General features: G+C 57.1%; 1 protein-coding gene across 5 annotated transcripts; it reads right to left on the reverse strand.

The window, feature by feature from the left end:
• Window positions 1-3,473: 3,473 nt before the first annotated feature.
• Window positions 3,474-16,887, reverse strand: SCNN1B (sodium channel epithelial 1 subunit beta). Of its 5 annotated transcripts, none has more exons than XM_061473430.1 (16): window positions 16,620-16,741; window positions 15,120-15,258; window positions 14,361-14,573; window positions 12,607-12,697; window positions 12,379-12,491; window positions 10,681-11,125; window positions 10,236-10,429; window positions 9,338-9,441; window positions 8,778-8,941; window positions 8,221-8,328; window positions 6,202-6,319; window positions 5,822-5,897; window positions 5,624-5,681; window positions 5,021-5,082; window positions 4,105-4,180; window positions 3,474-4,005 (listed from the first exon to the last, which is right to left on the reverse strand). In XM_061473430.1, the coding sequence occupies exons 5-16, from the start codon at window positions 12,420-12,422 to the stop codon at window positions 3,628-3,630; spliced, it is 1,827 nt and encodes a 608-aa protein (XP_061329414.1). In that variant the 5' UTR covers window positions 12,423-12,491; window positions 12,607-12,697; window positions 14,361-14,573; window positions 15,120-15,258; window positions 16,620-16,741; the 3' UTR covers window positions 3,474-3,627. The 5 variants fall into 5 exon arrangements, with proteins under 5 accessions (XP_061329414.1, XP_061329413.1, XP_061329412.1 ...); XM_061473429.1 differs by having other exon boundaries at window positions 10,681-10,757; window positions 10,803-11,125; window positions 12,379-12,697; XM_061473428.1 differs by having other exon boundaries at window positions 10,681-10,757; window positions 10,788-11,125; window positions 12,379-12,697.
• Between the last annotated feature and the right edge of the window lie 1,095 nt (window positions 16,888-17,982).

The raw sequence follows: 17,982 nt of genomic DNA on the forward strand, positions 1-17,982 counted from the left end.
GAATAAAACCAGTTTTGTAGGTTGTTCCTTGTGCCATTAATGTCTTCTTCTGAGAGCTATGAAGTTTATAAGAAGTTTAATGGAGGCGTTGCTCTCTTGTAAAGGTTGTTAAGGCCTGGTTTATAGCGCTTGGTAAAACAGCTCATCCAGCCTAAGTGTGTGTTCTCAGGTCCACAAGAGGTCCCACAGCTGGAATGCCAGCCGGCTGCCTCTCTGCTGGGCAGCCCCAGGACTGGGTCAGTCGCACCAGCATCTTTCCTGTGTTTGTAGCACACGTGTAAGGTGCTGATGATACAGGCTGCTGGGTTACCAGTGGTGCATTTTGTGAGTGAAATTGGGTTCCTTGGCTGTTCTCAGCTGGGCTTTGGTGAAGTTTCACTGCCACAATTGCAGTCTGGGGAGGTGAGGAGAGCATGGGTGCTTTATAAAGGGTTTTTGGGGTTTGTGAATCTTGGCACCTAGAACACTGCAGAGCAGGGCAGTAAGCTGTGTTTTCTGGGCTGGTTTGAATTAGCGGCGAGGTTTCAGTCAGACGTTTGCTCTTTTGTGTCTGAGTATGGGAAATCTGTTTTAAAGAGTGGGGGCTTCTCTGGTGCCTCATTTGGTTGTGGGAAGCCCCCCTGTGCCCCCCCTGTGCCTGTGATGTTTCTGTGGGGCAGAGCCCAGCCCCAGAGCCCGAGCTGGGTACCAGGGACGCTCACCACTGTTATCAGCTGTCAGACGCCCTCTATAAACCAGCAGTGACTGGAATAGTAAAACCGACGGCGGCCTGCCCGGGAACACGCTGTTCTCTTTACCTTGGTGTGAGGAGGGTGAATCTGCTCCGTGTGCCTCTCCCATCCTTCTCCTGCCCTGTTGCTACCCGGGGAGGGTTTTGAGGCTGTTTGCCGCCCGTTGCTGTGGTGTTTCGTGGGGCCCTGGGCAGGCACCGGCTGGGTTAAAGGTGTGCGGAGCTGGGAGGTGTGGGTGCTGCAGGGGCCGGTGGGGGGGACACAGCTCTGCCTCCCCCCTCTGCAGGAGCTCCCCACGGATGCTGCTGTCCACCAGCAGAAGAGCAGGCTCTGGGTGATTGCTTTGCCCTGCGCAAAAGCATCTGATGTCCCTTAGCCCTGTCTGTATGTTTGAAGAGCTCTTCGGGCCTGCACAAGACCAGACTTCTTGGTAGTGGTGCTGACGGTGTTGTCTGGAGGTGGGGATGCTGGAAGAGTTGCCCAGGTTCTTGTTCTCAGCTTCCCAAGTGTTTTAAGCAGATCGCTCTGTCGTGTCTTTGGAGGGAGCGGCAGTTTCTCACTGCTGCAAAATCCTGTCCCTTCACAAGAGGTGAAGGAGGCTGTGCTGTGGGTTTATGGTGCTCGGGGGGAAGCATCCCCTTGGGGAGGTAGGAAGTGAGGAGTCGGGCAGGAAAAGTCTAGGACAACCTGCAAGATCTGGCTTTCTCCATCTTTACAAGCATCTCAAGTGCCTTTTGTCTGTCATCTCCCTCTTCTAGTGTTTGCAGCAAGCCTGTTGCCTGTTTAATGTGTAAAAGAGAATGGTGTTGTTTCTGAGGCAACACTTGTGGAGGAATCGCTCCAGTTGCTGAGCCCCTGTAAGCATTAAGTTGGTGGAAGGAGTCGGAAGCTCTGCAGTGAACCTGCTCTGCCAAGTGGCGCGGCGTCAGCTCCTGAGTAACCTCCTTATCTCCGGAGTTCCCGGCAGTGGCAATTTAAAGAAGGCCTCCAGCTCATGAGGTCCGTGAACAGCCCGGGAAGGGCTGGTTTGTGCCCATGTCCTGGTGCCAGCTTCTCCCATTGCATCCATTTCTGGGCACTGTCAGAATGAAGAGCCCCAGCCCATGGGCTGCTGACCCTGCTCGAGGAGCAGAGTGAAGCCTTGCAGGGTTCCTGCATCAGCTCCCAGGTCTGGCTCTGTGGGGTTTAACTCACACCTTGCTGAGCACCCCGCACGTGCTGAGCAGGAGGTGGTGGGACTGACACTGAGCTGAGACCAGGGTGGACACGAAGGAGCAGCCACAGCCTGCACCAGGCCCTCCTGACCCCTCTCTCGGCAGCAGAGAACCCAGCCAGGCTGCGAGAGAGGTTTCCAAAGGGCTTCATTGGTTAAGAGCCTTTTTAAAGAGGGTTCGAGCTCCGGGTTCCTGCAGTCACCGAGTGGAACCGAGGAGCTGCTGTGGAAATTCCCCTACTGAGGTGATAAAAAATGAGCACTTTCAGTTCCCATTGCTTTTGGGGCGAATCGTGGTGTTTTAAAGTTCATGCATCTAGTCTTACAAAATTAAGACTGCAGAAGTGCTGTTCATTACCTTGTCCTGCAGCAGTGTGAGACCGGCACCTCCAGCGGGGCAGGGTGTTTTGGACACAAAATCCATTGTGTGGGGCAGCACCAGCGGAGCCGATGTGATCCCATCTGGTAGATGGAGCCCCAGTTCCTTGGTCCTGCTGCTGGGCACCAGCACCAGCCCCACCGCCACCGAGGGCAGATGGGGACCCCCGGCAGGCTCTGCCCTGGCAGCTCTGCACCGGGACTTGGTGGAGCATCAAGTGGAGGAGCATGGTCCTGCCATGGGCCTCCCTCACCGCTGTGCCCAGCAGCTCGTGCCACGCCGGGCACCGTGCCCAGGACATCGTGTTCCCAACGCCTGATTGAACCACGCGATCCTGTTTCCTCTGGAGGTTCTGCAGAAGCACCTGGGTGAGGCAGGGCCAGGGGTGGGTGGGATGCGATGGGGCCGGGGGCGCTCACTGCCCGCTCAACCCAGCCCCATGGGGACCACCGGGCCTCTTGGTCACCCTCACATCGGGGTGAGCACAGCGCATCCCTCCTTGGAGCCGCTGCCGCCAGGCTCCTGCCCGCAGAGCTGCGCCGCTGCCAACAGGAAGCACGGGGCAATGTTTAATAATGGATTTATTGCCCCGAGCGGTGCAGTTAAACCGCCCGGAGCTCCCCTCTGCCTGACAAATACCTGAGCACTGATCTGCACACATGAACGGCCGTGCCCCCCCGCACCGCAAGCCCTGCGCAGCCAGCACACACAGACGGGGTGCCCGCAGGCAGGGGGATGCTTGTCTTCAGTCTGCTGCTGCTGTAGCTGCTCTAGGGGTGGAAATATGGCCACCTTGGAAGTCAAAAGCTGGGTCGCAACCCAAGGGTTGACCACGGTGCAGCATCCACCATCAGCACGTCCCAGCCTATCCCCAGCACCGCCAGCTTCAGCCTGGTGCAGCCTCCGTTGCCACCATCTGCTCTTCCCACTGGGATGTGCTTCCTGCCACCCCTTAGAAAGAAATGGTGATGCATGATTGCACAGCAATTCTGATGTATAGAGGCTGCACATACAGATGGGGCTTGGAGCAAGCTGCTCTAGTGGAAGGTGTCCCTGCCCGTGGCGGGGGGTGGAACTGGATGAGCTTTAAGGTCCTTTCCATTCCGTGCTTCTATGAACATACCAAAAGCAGAGCCTGACACCAGCTCTATGAGGGTCCTGACCAGGTTTATTGGACAGAGCTTTTCACAGTGAGCAGTGGGGCTGGGGGGGCAGCCAGGGCGGTTCGGAGCCCCCCTGGCTGTGGCAGAGCAGGGGTCTCTCAGCCCATGCCTGCACAGGGGGGTACCGGGGGCACTCGCTGCTCACTCGGTCTCTGCATCGCTGTCGGGCCCGAGGCCATCGAGGGGCTGCACCCGCAAGGAGTCGTAGTTGGGAGGGGGGGTGCCGGGCTCAGGGGGCAGCTCCTGCTCCTTGTCCCTGTCCCTGGGCAGGGTCCCGGGGCCCTCGTGCTGGAAGCCCAGGTTGGTGTGAGCCTCCACCAGCTCCGACACCGTTGGCGGCGCGTCCGGGTACCGCGCCTGCGCCCGCCTCTGCTTCAGCCCCTTGCACCAGCTGATGATGTTGATCACGGTGATCCAGAGCGAGTCGATGATGATCTCCCCGAACTCGATGAGGCAGAGCACGGAGCCCCCCATCCAGAACCCGAACTGCCCCCCCAGGCTCGACAGCAGCCACACGATCTGCGGGAGCAGAGCCCGGTCACCCGCTGAGGACCACCCCGAGGAGCTGAGCCCCATGTGCGCGGTGGCACCGCGCGGAGGGCAGGGACGGGCACTCACCGTCGTGGCGGCGGACTCGGAGATGGTGCGGTAGTTGTACTCCTGGAAGTAGATGTTGAGCTTGATGATCCCGTTTCTGCAGGGGACAAGCGGCAGCTCAGGGCAGAGCCGGGATGTGGGCATCCCATCCCTCTGCTCCAGCTGCACAGAGCCCGGCCCAGCCACCCATGAGCATCCACCGAGACTCCTGCCCGGCACGTGGAGAAGCTACAAGTGCCACTGATGGGTCCTGAAGTTCCTCCTGGGAGCTCCTCTGGGGCTGTTTGCTCTGGGCTTCCAGCTGCCCTGGTTGATCAGAGGGGCCAGCACTCCTCAGTGCCCTGCTCCTCGTGCTCCTGGGTGCACGGACAGAGCCCCAGCACCACGACTGACCACAGTGCAGCAGCTTAATGTGTACAGGTCAGCCAGCACCGGTGAAACCATTCCCTGCCTCCCTGCTTTGGTTTGGGTGGTTGGTGGTGATGGGTTTGGGTAGGTTGGGTTTTTTTTCCATGGGGGAAAACCCTCCTTTTCCACCCTAATTCAGGGTTTAGGTTCTCAGAGGGTAAGGCGGCAGTTATCCATCTTGGTGCATCCCCTCTACTGCTGCTGGCAGGTTCAGAGATGCCAGAACATCGCAGTACAGGAGCTGGCCCCTGGCAGCTCGCAGCTCCCTGCCTGCAGCTGGTGAGAGCTGCTGCCGTTTGCGCTGGTTTTAAGTCACCTGCACGTTTGTCTGACCCCGGTTGCCCCTGTGGAGAGCGGAGCTCATGCACGCAGCGTGTTTCAGGTTTGCTGTGTGTATCCTCCAGGCAACCACGCGCCAAATCTTGTCCTCCCTTTGCATTGGTGTGCTCTGGCCCGTCGCCAAGGCTCACGCTAATCTAGTGTTAACAGCCTCAATGGAGGAGATAAAGTGGTTGTTCCTTTCACTCACCTGTCCAGAGTCACGTTTGTTGACATGTCCCTTTCATAAGACAGAATATGGAAAATCCAGTCCTAGGGAAACAGAACGTGCTCAGAACTGAGCAGGAGCATCCCTTGGGCCCTGCTGGGGCAGGAACCTGAGCCTGGGGCAGGAACCTGAGCCTGCGGCAGGAGGCAGCAGCAATTCACCCATCGAGAGCCCCTGCGCTTGGCAGCGTGTGGGTGCCTTTGCTCCTTTGCTGTGGCTGAGCCTGTGCTGGGAGAGCAGGGTCCTGCTGGCTGCAGCTTCCCCAGTTCAGGGTGAAGGGTTCTTGTCATAAAATGCAGGGGTTTTCTATAGGGAATATGTGCAAAGTCCTTAGCACCCACATGCTCGGGTAAATCAGAGGTCAGCACAGGTTTTGGGCTGTCACTGGCACCAGGGCAGGACCCCGGGCAGGAGGAGCTGCCATGGGGGTATCACCCCCCCTCCATCCCATGGTCCTGCTGCCTGTTTGCATCCTGGAGATGTGTAATTTGGCAAAGAGGCGTTTGCTACCCGGGCATTAGCCCAGGAACGCCGAGCGATTCGTGGGGTAAGGATCGGTGCTGCAAGAGGAGGAGCCGGTGTTACCTCGGAGGCTTCGGAGGGCCAGTCTGCCATGGAGATGGTCATCTTGTACTGCGTGTCGCTGCGGAGCGAGGGACGGGGCGTTAGTGGGAGGTTCCCCCTCTGGAGTCACTGGTGCTGCAGTGGGAAGGTCGGGATCGCTGGGGGTAGCACAGGATCCGCTCCACCTCCATCACTGCCCCAAGCGGCCCCGGTACTTACTTGCATGTTTCCTTACAGGAGTCAATACAGATCTGTCTGTGCCTTATACTTGACCTCAGGGATGAATAGCAATATGCTGTTGGGTGAAGACAAAAAATCAAAGCACGTTTAGGTGAGGACCTGCTTGCTGGATTACATCAATATCATGTAGGAAGTGTTCAGGTCTGAGCCTGCTGCACAGGTTTGCTGCTGCCCCGCTGACCTTCCTTCCCTTGGGATACTCGGGCAAAAAGGTCACCCCTTCTCCCAGCACTGACCCCGTGGCCATGGAGAGACCTCACACGGAGCTGTGGCATTTACTACAGCAAAAAAGCTCCCATGCCCTCCTGCACCCTCGCACCCCGGGATGTCCGTGCAAGTGGCTCTGTTCAGGCTCTTACCCCAGCCTGGGTAATCTTCGTTGTTGCAGTACTTTACCCCCTGAGGTAAAGGAAACATGTAGTGCCCGCATCCACAGATCTCAGTCATGTCCTTCTGGAAGCAGGAGCGCAGGCAGGCCTGGAGGAGGGAAGAGGGAGCTGCTCAGGCGTGGGCTGGAGCTGCTGGGCTCTGCGCTGGCTCTGGGAACCGCTCCCCTCCGAGGAGCTCTCTCTCCTTTGCATGGAGCAGGCGATGCCGTGGCTGCGGAGGGGGTGGGTGCTGCCGGGGCCCACCCTGTGCAAAAGCCTCCTCCGGCTTTACCCTAGTGAGAGGAGGCTGAGCCGAGCTGCCCTGGGCTGCCCTTGTGTTTGTGAGGCATTTTTACTGCTGCTCCCGGGGAGCTGAAGGCACAACCCAGTGTGAGCTGCCCGAGGGACACTCACCCCGGAGCCTGCTCCAGCCGCACGGAAACTGCCCACTTCTCACCTGTCCTGGGGCTCTATGGAAGCCACATGGTTCCCAAGAGGAATACAAATGCTCTGTCTCACCCACGGACGCTGCCGTTGTCTCCAGGTTGATGGGACAAACTGCCCAGGGGCTGCAGTCCACTTTAGAGCCAGGGCTCTAAAAATACTTGAACACAAAGCAGGTTTTGGACTAGGTTATCTGTGCATCTGCTGCTCCCCTCGAAGGGACTGTGAGCCCGGCTGCAGCGCTGCCGTTAGCTCAGCCAGGCATGAAGTTAACCAGCTGAGATTGGAGCGGGACTCGGCATGAAACAGTGCACAAAGCACTAACAACTCTATGGGAAGACAATGAAATTTAACAGCCCCAGCTCAGCAGAGCAGCCAGGGAGCCTCAGTGCCATAGGAAATGCTTCCAGAGCTCACTGCAAACGGGGAGCAGTGGGAAAATCCTGAGAGGTCTCTCAAGTGACGTGGAGTGCACGGGCGCAGAGCCTCTGTCAGCATTTAGCAGCTCTGGAGTCGCAGTGCAACCCTCTCAAGTGTTTGCTTAAACGTTATACAAGCATCTCAAAAAGAGGGGTAGAGTGGTCCAAATGGTAGTTACATAAAGGGAGAAATACCCCCCCCCCCCCCGCTAGAGCAGAGCCCCCGCTTTGGGGTGCATTGTTCCAGCATTGGAACATAACCCCCAATGCGTTTTGATGTTTTCCTTAGTCCTGGGTCTCACCCCCAGAAGCGCTTCCCCTTTACATGACAGCCCATTACAAATGAACCAGCCCCTCCTGCTTACACCTGGGTTTCTACAGATCGAAGGTTTCTGAACACTGAACTTTCTCAGCCCAGTTTTTAAGTGCAGAAAAAGCAAAGCTCTGGCTTCATTTCCCACGGAAAAACAGCGGGTGTTCTCAGGGGGAAAAGTGGCTCAATTCCCTTAAAGAGGAAAGGAGGAAGAAGAGCAGGAGTGCTGAGGAGAGGAATCCCTCCTGCACATCCCTCTCCTGTCAGGGATAAGCACCACTCGTGTACACACAGCACGAGCTGCTTCATGGGGTAGAGCGATGCCATGGCTGAACCCCGGAGCTCGGTGCTTCCCGGAGTGCCGGAGCAGCAGGAGCCGGCCGAGCTGATGGAAGTGTCCCCTCGGTGCCTCACAGCCCTCCCGAGCTGCAGCCACCGCTCACACTGCAGATGGAGCAACCACAGCTCAAAGGCCTGGAGTTTGGAGGAGCTGTCCTGGGGGACTTGGCTGCTCGGGAGCAAAAGGGAACAGCGAAGAACCAGCAGGGTTTAAGGGAGCAGGGGCCCGGGCGCAGCCTGCTCCGGCTTTGCCTGGTCGGGAACCCTCACCTGCTCGGAGCCGGGCTCCGGGGCGGCCGGGCAGGGGGAAAGGATCAGCGCTGAACCATGCTCAGCCCTTCCTTCATTGCCAGAAAAGAGGGTTCCTGGGTTCAGGTGGTGCTTTCTACGTGACCATTGCTGATGCTCCGGTAACCCTGCTTGCTCGTCAGAGAATTCAGCTGCTTTGGTCATTTTCCCTACCCGGCTTTGTTTGCCTGAAGAGTGCAGTGTTACCTGTATGGAGTAGGAGGTGTTATATTCGCTGTAGAGATTTTTCACAGGGACATCAGACCCGTTCATGGTGCAGTCGCTGTAGGGATAGCCCATCCGTTCCAGTTCATCCTGAAAGAAAACCAAACCAGCCAACGTGAGTACCTGGTGGTTCTCCTGGGCCCTGGTCTCATTTTCTAGGGTCTCTGTCATTCCCATATTCCCTTTTGGCTTTGGGACAAATCAGAGTCACGGGCAGCAGCGCTGAAGGAGATGCAGCGTTGCCCAGGGTGGATTGAGCCACTCGAGGGTGTTCAGAGCAGCGTGTTTTAGCAAGGCACCTTCCGACACACTGAAGGAAGAGCCAGCAATGACCTGAGCTCACTGTTTTGGCTTCAATAAAGCACTTTGCCAGGACAGTTACATAAAAGTCTCCATAAAGTGTTCCAGCCCGCAGCTGGCCTGTACCGTGACTCTTTTGGTTTGAGCCAGTTCAGCCAAGACTTAAAACAAACTTGGTTGCAGTCCCATCAGATAACATTATTCTCAGACAATCTGCTCAGGAGGAATGCCGCACATACCACCAGCACCCCGATGGAGGTTTCCGTCCCGGGCATTGCATAGATGCCCTGATCCTTCAGGAAGGGGAAGCTCTTCTGTTGGTGCAGCATGAGCCTGGCCCCGGCGGCGGATGACAGGTAAGGGATGTAGTCCTGCTGCCTGATGTCCAGGATTAACTTCAGCCCTGGGACACCAGACAAAACACTCAGGAACTGTACAGAAATGTGAGTCTCGAAAGAGCCCAAAGTCTCTTTTCCTCTCGCTGTGCACAGAGATGTCAGTTCCTTGGGGAAGGGCCGGGTCTGGCTGTCACAGCAGCCTCACGTGCGCCTAACTCCGCATGATGGAGAGTGCTCTGAATGGAAATATCTGAGTGAATGTTCAGACACTGCCCCAGACAGTTCCGCTCTCCAGATGTTGCACTTCTGCTACGTGTCACATCTGTGCCCACAGCACTTGGCTCTAAGTGGCACGTTTCCCTTCGGGGGGCTTTTCCCCCACTGCTGCAGTGCTCCAGAGGCACAGGAATCACAGAGCTGCTCTCCAGCAGCAATGGTCGCTGCGGGCCACTCGCTCTTACCGAACTCAGCTCCCGGGTTGGAGGAATTCAGAGCCTCTTCGTCCATGCCCCAGTTGAAGATGTAGCAGTTACCATGGTCCGGGTGATAGATCTGGGTGAAATTCCTGCAGAATCATGCACACAAGGCTGTGACTCGGGGGGTTACAAACCAAGCCATGCGGTGGGAGCAGCGCTTGGCAGCCACCCCTGGGACCCCCTTTCAGTCGCGTTGTTTGTCAGGTGCCTGTGTGGAACTTTCAGCTGATGTGAATTCAGTCATTCTGCTGCTGGAGAGAAGAGCAAAGGCAGGCCCACACGTGCTGAGAGCCAGCCGCTGGGGACAGCGCTTTTTGGGAATGGAAAGGCACAGCCTGTCACAGCAACGAGAGGAATAATTGCTTGATGTGAGCTGCGGTAACAGGCTTGGGCTGGAGTTAAACCTCAGCTGTTGACAGTAACTCTCTGCTCCCTCTGCAGCAGCGCAGGCTCCTGCTGCTGGGGGGGGCTCACGAGGACCACAACCAGGTGAGAAATGGGGACGGCTGAAATGTGCCTCAGAGCCCGTGTAGGGAGAGCAGGGGCTGTACCTGGGGCTGCACGGCTGTGCTGACTCAGCACTGGGCTGGCAGCTGCTGAACACCCTGGCAGGGCCCTTGGATGCTGATAGTCTCAATACGTTACGAGCAAAACAGCCCATCCAGAACTGAAACCCAAGCCAGCAGTATCCCAAATAACCTGTTTCTGCCAGGATCACATCCAGAAACCCTCTGGGAAATGGTGTTAGAGTTAAGGACCAGCAGAGATCTCTATTAACTGATATATACCTTAAAAATTGAACAGCAAAAGGCTGTCATGCCTTTAGCATCCCGTCCCACTCCTGATGTGACAGGGAAGGGCAGGGAGCTTGGCATGCACCTACTTGTAGTTGCAGGGTTCAGCGCCATAGAGACAGGCCAGGATCATGTCCTCTGCCTGGTAGCCCATCCTGATCCTCTCCTGCAGGGGCACTTTGGAGAGGATGCTGGTGGACTGCAGGATGTACCACTCGGTCACCGCCTGCGCCGCGCTCGTGAAGTTCCTGTAGGTGCAGTTGTCAGAGCCCGGGTGGCTGCACTGGGGGGACACAACAGGCAGGTCTGAGCCCTCTGCAGCAGGGACCTACAGTGTGTGCCCCCCCTCTGCCTGACGCCAGCCCTGCTGCTGCTCCGGGAGATGAGAGCTGTGCCCAGACCAGGCTGGGTGAACCCCTCTGCCCTGTGCAGCCAGGGGGAAGAGACACCGATCCCCACAGCACACCCCTGCTGAGGCACCCAGTGCTGGCCATCTCTCAGCCCTCCCGGCTGCCTCCTTGGGACCCATCTCACCAACTTCACCGCCAGCTTGTACTTCTTTTCTTCCGACGTGGTGTTGGCCGGGCTCGGTGCGGTGGCAGTGTGGTTGCCTGCAGTGTGGTTGCCTGCAGTGTGGTTGCCTGCAGTGTGGTTGCCTGCAGTGTGGTTGCCCACAAAGCTTTCATTGCCTGCAGAGGCTGCGATGTCCACAGAGCTTTCGTTGCCCGCAGGGGTTGGGGTGTCTGTAGAGGACTGCATGCCCGCAGCGGTCTGGTTGGTCTCAAAGATGTCCAGGATGATGGGGTTGTCTTTGTCGTGCTCGTCGATGAGGACCAGGGGGATCTGGTACCAGAGCTCCAGGTCTAGCGGGGGGGAGATGCTCTCGCTGCTGTTGCCTGGTGAGGGCTGCAGGATCCTCTCCAGCGCCGCATCAATGAGCCGGTCCAGTTCTTTGAGCAGAGGCTTCGCCTCCGAGTATCTGAGGACAGAGCAGTTACAGGTGGTGTGAGGGCAGTGGCGATGTGCAGCAGTTCCTGTGCTGCAGCCCTGGCTTGGGCCTCCCTGGGGACCCCTGTTCACTGCCTAAGGATTTACTGGAGAGCAACAGGAGCTTCTATGCAGAGCACGGGCAGCTCCACACGAACATCCCTGCAGCCGGGTGGGAAACCAGCAGGAGGATGAGCAGAGCTCGCAGTGGTGAACCTGCCAGTGCAGACCTGAGGTGGGGGAGTTTACACAAAACACCTCTAGCAAGCAAGAGAAAAACCAGCCCCAAAGCAATTCCTGCCCGTTGGTTGAGCCTATCTTGCCCGGGGCTGCACTGCTGGGTGGGTATCGTTTTAAAGCAGCTCTAACAGGAATCGGTTACTCCTTTAAAATGATGCTCAAGTTGTGTCGCTGCAGCTCCCAGCAGATAACTGCTGTTTAACCAGCTTGTCATGGCTGGAGCGACAGCCGTAAGTGGTACGTTCACAGCGAGGAAGGAGGAAGAACAGAACTATGGGGCAGAAAAGGGGCTGATTTTGGCAGTGACAAGTGATTGAACTTATCCCTGAGCCAGGGGAAGTTCTCAAGGAGGCAACAACCATCGTTAGATGAACTGATACAGTGAGGAAAGGCAGGAGGAGTGCAGGCACGTGAACCCTTGTCTGGAGCCGAGCCATCCAGTGCCACACTGTTCTCCTTTATTTAGCTTTTAGTGCCAGTTGGTGACTCCATTGATGCTCCTAATGTATCTGAGCCAGGAACAGGTCCACGGTGCCTTACACCAGCAGTACCTTACACCACGGTACCTTACACCTGCAGTACCTTACACCATGGTACCTTACACCAGCAGTACCTTACACCACAGTACCTTACACCTGCAGTACCTTACACCATGGTACCTTACACCAGCAGTACCTTACACCACAGTACCTTACACCTGCAGTACCTTACACCATGGTACCTTACACTAGCAGTACCTTACATCATGGTGCCTTACACCAGCAGTACCTTACACCATGGTGCCTTACACTAGCAGTACCTTACATCATGGTGCCTTACACCAGCAGTACCTTACACCACAGTACCTTACACTAGCAGTACCTTACATCATGGCGCCTTACACCAGCAGTACCTTACACCATGGTGCCTTACACCTGCAGTACCTTACACCACAGTCCCTTACACCAGCAGCACAACTGGGGGTGTTAAAGCACAACTGGGTGAATTAGGCAGAGAAAGACTTACTTGTAAGGGTTGGCATTACAGACTGTGACTGCTGGGAACTTCATGGTCTTAAAGCCGATAGAGAGAGACGAGGTGACGTTGTAGGACAGGTAGGTGTTGATGAGGATGCCCCACTGCCAGAAGACCAGAGATGCAAAGAGCAAAGTTAGGAAGAACCAGATGAGTTTCTTCTTGGGCCCCTCTTTGATGATGCGCTTGGGGCCGTGCGTGTTGGTGTTGTCGCAGTACCAGACCAGCAGCTCCTTGTAGGTGTAGCCGGGGCCCTTCTGCAGGCGGTGCAGTGCCCGGATGAAGTACTTCTTCAGGTTCATGCTGTGCTCTGCAAGGGGAGAGCAGACCACAGGCATCAGAACGATGGTGAGGAGCAGGCCAGTATCACACTGAGCCCTCTGGGGCTGCCAGCAAAGCAGAAGGGGAAGTTAGGTGGTGGCACCACCATGGGTTTATAATGCAGCAGCTACTCAGAGCAGGCGTTCTGCAGGGTCATGGCGTGGCAGTGAACAGCCCCCCTCTCCCAAGGGGGTGCGAGGGGCAGGTTTGTGCTTTGCTGCTCCGAAAGTGCCCAATGGTTTTGACACCTCCTTCCAGCCCCACAAGGGTTAAGTGACTGGGACCTGCTGAACGTGTGCCACCAGTGACTTACTCAGTACCAGCCCCGGGCCCTGCAGGTGTTGCAATACCCAACCAGGTCACTTTTTAGGAAGCAGGCACTTGGTGTGCAAACTGCTCCGTCTGCAACATCACCCAAAACCTTTGCCAACGCTAGATGGACCAAGCAGCACGCGCAGGAGCTGCTTTGAGGCGAAACAGTGCTCAGTGTTCAAGCTAACACAGGGTTTAGGACAATTTTTGTTAACAATAAAAAGCATCAGAGCGCACCAGGCCATCAAAGGGGCAGGAGACAGGGCCCTGGTACCTGCAGCACCTTTCCCAGCACCAGGAATGCTGCTCAGTGCTGCTGCCCGCCGGAGGAAGGACAAGGGATCGTTCTTTTCCACCAAATTCCTTTGTGTTTCAGATAGTATCGGTATGCTCTCAGTGCTTGTGTGAGGATGCTGAATAGCTCACATTCACACTGCGAGTAAATAGAACATCTTGTGCTGCTGTTTTAAGGTGAGAATTTGTGTTACTAAATCTCACTATCCCGAGGCAGGATTTCAAAACAACCCCAGGCAGCTGCTGAGGGCGTTCTCCAGGTTTAAATGTAGAACAGAGTTAAGGACTGGTGCTGTGTGTAACTCGGCATCCCAGAAGAGAGAGGGCCGAAATAGCACAACATTTCACCAGTGAGCAGCGCCCAGCAATGCAGAGGCTGGGTGATGATGAGTGGTACTTGCAGAGCTTGAGAAAAGTATAAACCCAACGGATTTTATGGTGCCTCCCTCCATGATGCAAAGGGAGATGGTGATTTTCATTGCACACCCTGTTACATGTCTGTTGGATGCAGCCTAACACCCTGAGCTCTTGATGGGAGAGTGCTTTGGAAAGGAAGCTCCAGCTGCTTCCTCCAAGATTTGAGGCAGGCTCTACTCATCTGAAAGCGTTTTGCTCCCCAGGGAACGCGTGTCCTGGGACTTCACCTTTAGGTGTGTTTTAACTGATCCAGAATGTTTCTTCCCTGATGTCAAAGCCATGGGACCTGTTCTCTGCCAGTGCTGCTCCACTGTGGCCTCACAGGGTGCCTGCCAGCGGGAACACAAGCACGGGACGGGGATGGGATCGGCTGGAAGAGCATCCTCAGGCAGGATGCTGAGGATGTCCCTGCCCTACCATGAAAACACATGGATCCCCACATTAAAAAAACCAAGCTAAAACAGGTGTGCTGGAAATACAGCAACCAGCAACCCTCCTTTAGGTGTAAGCTCTGCTTTTAAACCAGTCATTTGATAAAAGGATGGCGTTAAGCAGAGGCCGTGCTTGACCACATGCAGGTGACACCGGTTTGCACACTTTTCTTCTCACTATCATAGTTTTCTTCTTACCTTTATTTCCAGGATGTTTCCAGACTTCCTGTTCCTTTCTCCTCCTGAAATCCTCCTTCTGCGAGGTTTCTTGTCTGATGGGAAGCCAAAGCTTGTTACGGGGGTTCCTCACCCCAGGGACAGAGGCTCAGTGCTGGGATGCTGCAGCTGCCCAGAGGGGGTTTGGTGCTGGTTTCAGTGCCCGCCTGCTCCTGCTCTCCCCCATCAGTGTACCTGGAGCAGAGAAAAGACGAGTGAGGGATGACAAAAGCCCCTCTCCATCAGTGCACAGGTAACCACCCCTTCCCGAAGCCCCTCTGGAGAAGGGAGCGGGGGCTACGGTGGGACAGGAGCCGATGAGGAGCTCAGGGATGTGGCACATGGGGATGTCCCATGGTTACAAACTCCGTCCCTGCTGCTGCCCCCAAACCCCTCATTCCCTGCGCAGTGTGCGACACTCATGGGCCTGGATGTTTGGGTTTATTTCTTGTCTGGCTGCTGTACTTCCAGAGCCGGCTCGCGGAAGGGGAACACGCACCCGCTGGGCTCCCCCACTCCTCCTCCTCTGTATTTCTCATTGCCACATTGCTCTGGCAGACTGTGTTATCCCTGACACACCAATGTCAGAGCCTGAGCCTGGGTCCCGAGAGCCCTGCAGTGCCAGGGTGCCTTGGACTCCTCTCCTGGCATCTTTTGCACCCCCGTGGTGGCTGAAGCGGTCCTAAAAGAGTTCGTGGCTCTGGTGTGGTTTGCTCTGTGCTGTGAAAGAGACGTCCGCACCTTGCCCAGCAGCCGCGAGTCCGGCCCTGCATCAGCCCAGCATCGTCGCAGCTGAAACTCCTCCACCTCACGGCTGAGATCAGACTCCCGCGTTACGAAACGATCGTGCTGACTGTGCTGAGCCTCCTCTGGGCTCTTCCTGCAGCAACTGCCACGGGAAAGAAATAAAGACATAAAGAAAACTGAGGGAAGCTCCAGGGTGGTACCTTGGCTGCAAAACCGCTCCAACACTGCCAGCCCTGGTACTGCCATTATTCAGTACTTTCTCCACTGGGACACTCAACAGCGACTCCTCTTTGACCACCAGCTGCTGCTCTGCCATCCTCTGCAGAGCCTGAAGAAAAGACCTCTCCCCAGAGGAGACTTTGATCCAACCTAGCAGCGCTTTAGCAAATTAGAGGCGATCTGTTGCATTACATCACAAGTTTGCAGGTTAAGAAAGAGAAATGGAGCAGTAACAGATCAGCAGGTGAGGAGATCCTGAGCCAGGGATGCTTTGGAGAGTGGCTGCCTGCTCCATCACCCACAGCGCCCGATTGCACCGGCGCCTCCAGGTCTCTGATCGCAATGGGCACGCGTACAGCACTACAAGTGTTTACAGTCTGTAAGTTTAGAGAGCACTGCCTGGCTGTCTGTGCTGTATGCTCCATCATCCCTTCCTGCCCTGCCTAACCCTGCATTTCCCGCAGTGGCCCTGTCTCCTTGGATGATGACAAGCCTTGCTCCTCACTCCTCACGTGCCAGTAAGGTCACATTGCTGAGAGTTCTCTGCTGCTTGTGCAATGAACAACGTGAATCCTGGGACGTAAGAGGAGCAACCCGCAGCAGCTCCCTCCCCACCACAGAGCTCCTACCCTGCGGTAAGACCCGTGTCCCGGGGGCAGCAGCCCGAGGTGAGGGCATGTGTCCCGCAGCAAAGTGCAAAGGGAGATACTCAGAAAGCCGCACTTTGCTCCCGTACCTGTTATCAGGGAGATCAAAAAAACCCTGCACAGGCAGGGGTTAAGGAAAAACTACAGCACCTGACCCTGTGCATATCCCGATATCCCAACAGCACCAACACTGAAACACTGGCAACACTGCTGCACAAGCATGTTGAGATGGGGCGACTTCACGTCTGCATCATGCAGAAAGACACCACAACCGGACTGATGGCATCCCCTTCCCCCCCCCCCGCCCCCCCCCCCGAATGTCTAGAAAGGACTTCCCTTATTTTTCTCCCTCTCTTTAGAGAGAGAATCCCAGACAGGTTTGGGTTGAAGGGACCTTAAAGCTCCTCCAGCTCCAACCCCTGCCACGGGCAGGGACCCCTTCCACTGGAGCAGCTTGCTCCAAGCCCCTGTGTCCAACCTGGCCTTGAACACTGCCAGGGATGGGGCAGCCACAGCTTCTCTGGGCACCCTGTGCCAGCGCCTCAGCACCCTCACAGGGAAGAATCTCAGTTCTTAACCGCGCATCCTCCACTACAGGAGGCGGTGGCAAACCCCGGTGAGGTCTCACCGCGGACACTTCACCAACCGCTCGCACCGGTCCAGCCCCGCCGCGCCGGTCCCTTCACCCCGGGGCTGGCGGGAGGATGCCCGCGGGTACCGGCACCGGCACCGGCACCAGCACCGGCACCGGCACCCTCACCGGCACCGCCCGGGGTGAAGGGACCGGAGGCCCCGTGCCCCCCGCCCGCCCCGGTCCCCCCGTACCTGCCGCGCGGCGCCGGTAGCGTCCGACCGACAGCGGGACCGGCCCCGCCCCGCCCGCGGCCCCGCCCGCCGGCCCCACCCACCCCGGTCCGGGCCCGCCCGCTGGCCCCGCCCGCCGCGGCTCTCCCGGGCCTCCCGGAGCATCTCCGGTCACCCCCGGAGTGGATCCGTTCTGCCGTGGCCCGGCCCCGCTCCCCGAGGGCTGAGGCTCCGGTGCCCTGGGCTCCGGCAAGGGGAAGGGCGGTGGGAATGGATGGGCTCAGGGAAGGAGGTGGCCACGGAGCTGCTGCGAGGGCTGGAGCGGCTCTGCTCGGGAGCCAGGCTGAGAGAGCTGGGCTGGGGCAGCCTGGAGAAGGGAAGGCTCCTGAAGGGGAGACCTGAGAGCGGCTCCAGTGCCTGAAGGGGCTGCAGGAAACCTGGAGAGGGGCTTGGGACAAGGGATGTAGGGACAGGCCAAGGGGAATGGCTTTAACCTGCCCGAGGGGAGACTGAGATGAGCTCTTAGGCAGAAGCTCTTCCCTGTGAGGGTGCTGAGGCGCTGGCACAGGGTGCCCAGAGAAGCTGTGGCTGCCCCATCCCTGGCAGTGTTCAAGGCCAGGTTGGACACAGGGGCTTGGAGCAAGCTGCTCCAGTGGAAGGGGTCCCTGCCCGTGGCAGGGGTTGGAGCTGGAGGAGCTTTAAGGTCCCTTCCAACCCAGACCAGTCTGGGAGATCTCATACAAGAGCACAGCCATGTAAAGTGAGTTTCTTGCCCTGGTTTGAGATGCCACAGGCGTCAGGACATCCCCTCGTGGCTTTTGCTTTCCTCGCTCCAACCATGCCCACAACCAGCCTTTGGCCCAGGCCAAGGCACTGCGGGTGAGCTGCACAAGTGTCTTTAAAGAGGTTTAGAAGCCTTTTTAAGAAGATCTTAGAATCCATTTTTAAAAGACCTCCTTTCCCTTTCCCTCCACTGGGGCCAGCTCTGTGCGTGTGCAGGATCCCTGAGCCCAGCAGTGCTCTACAGCCACAGCCTAGAGGTAAAGAGCATCTTGAGTGACTGTGGGAGATGTTAACTCCTCACAACAGAGCAGTAAATGGGTCTGACCCTCCTGGGGACCATAAATCACCGCAGAGCAGCACAGCATTGTGAGAGGTCACGATTGCCTCTCATTAAGAAATGTCCT

Source organism: Pezoporus flaviventris, unplaced genomic scaffold, assembly GCF_033815535.1.
Source record: "Pezoporus flaviventris isolate CSIRO_AGI_PZ_B2104156 unplaced genomic scaffold, CSIRO_AGI_Pfla_v1 ptg000078l, whole genome shotgun sequence".
Classification (NCBI taxonomy): domain Eukaryota; kingdom Metazoa; phylum Chordata; class Aves; order Psittaciformes; family Psittacidae; genus Pezoporus; species Pezoporus flaviventris.

Excerpts from the sequence above, each read along its gene's own strand:
- SCNN1B (XM_061473427.1), bottom strand. The coding sequence starts at position 12,689 with ATGAACCTGAAGAAGTACTTCATCCGGGCACTGCACCGCCTGCAGAAG. Across the intron at positions 8,942-9,337 it reads CAACCCGGGAGCTGAGTTCG|GGCTGAAGTTAATCCTGGAC; the intron begins GTAAGAGCGAGT and ends CTGGTGTCCCAG. Across the intron at positions 6,320-8,220 it reads ACACCTCCTACTCCATACAG|GCCTGCCTGCGCTCCTGCTT; the intron begins GTAACACTGCAC and ends TCCCTCCTCCAG.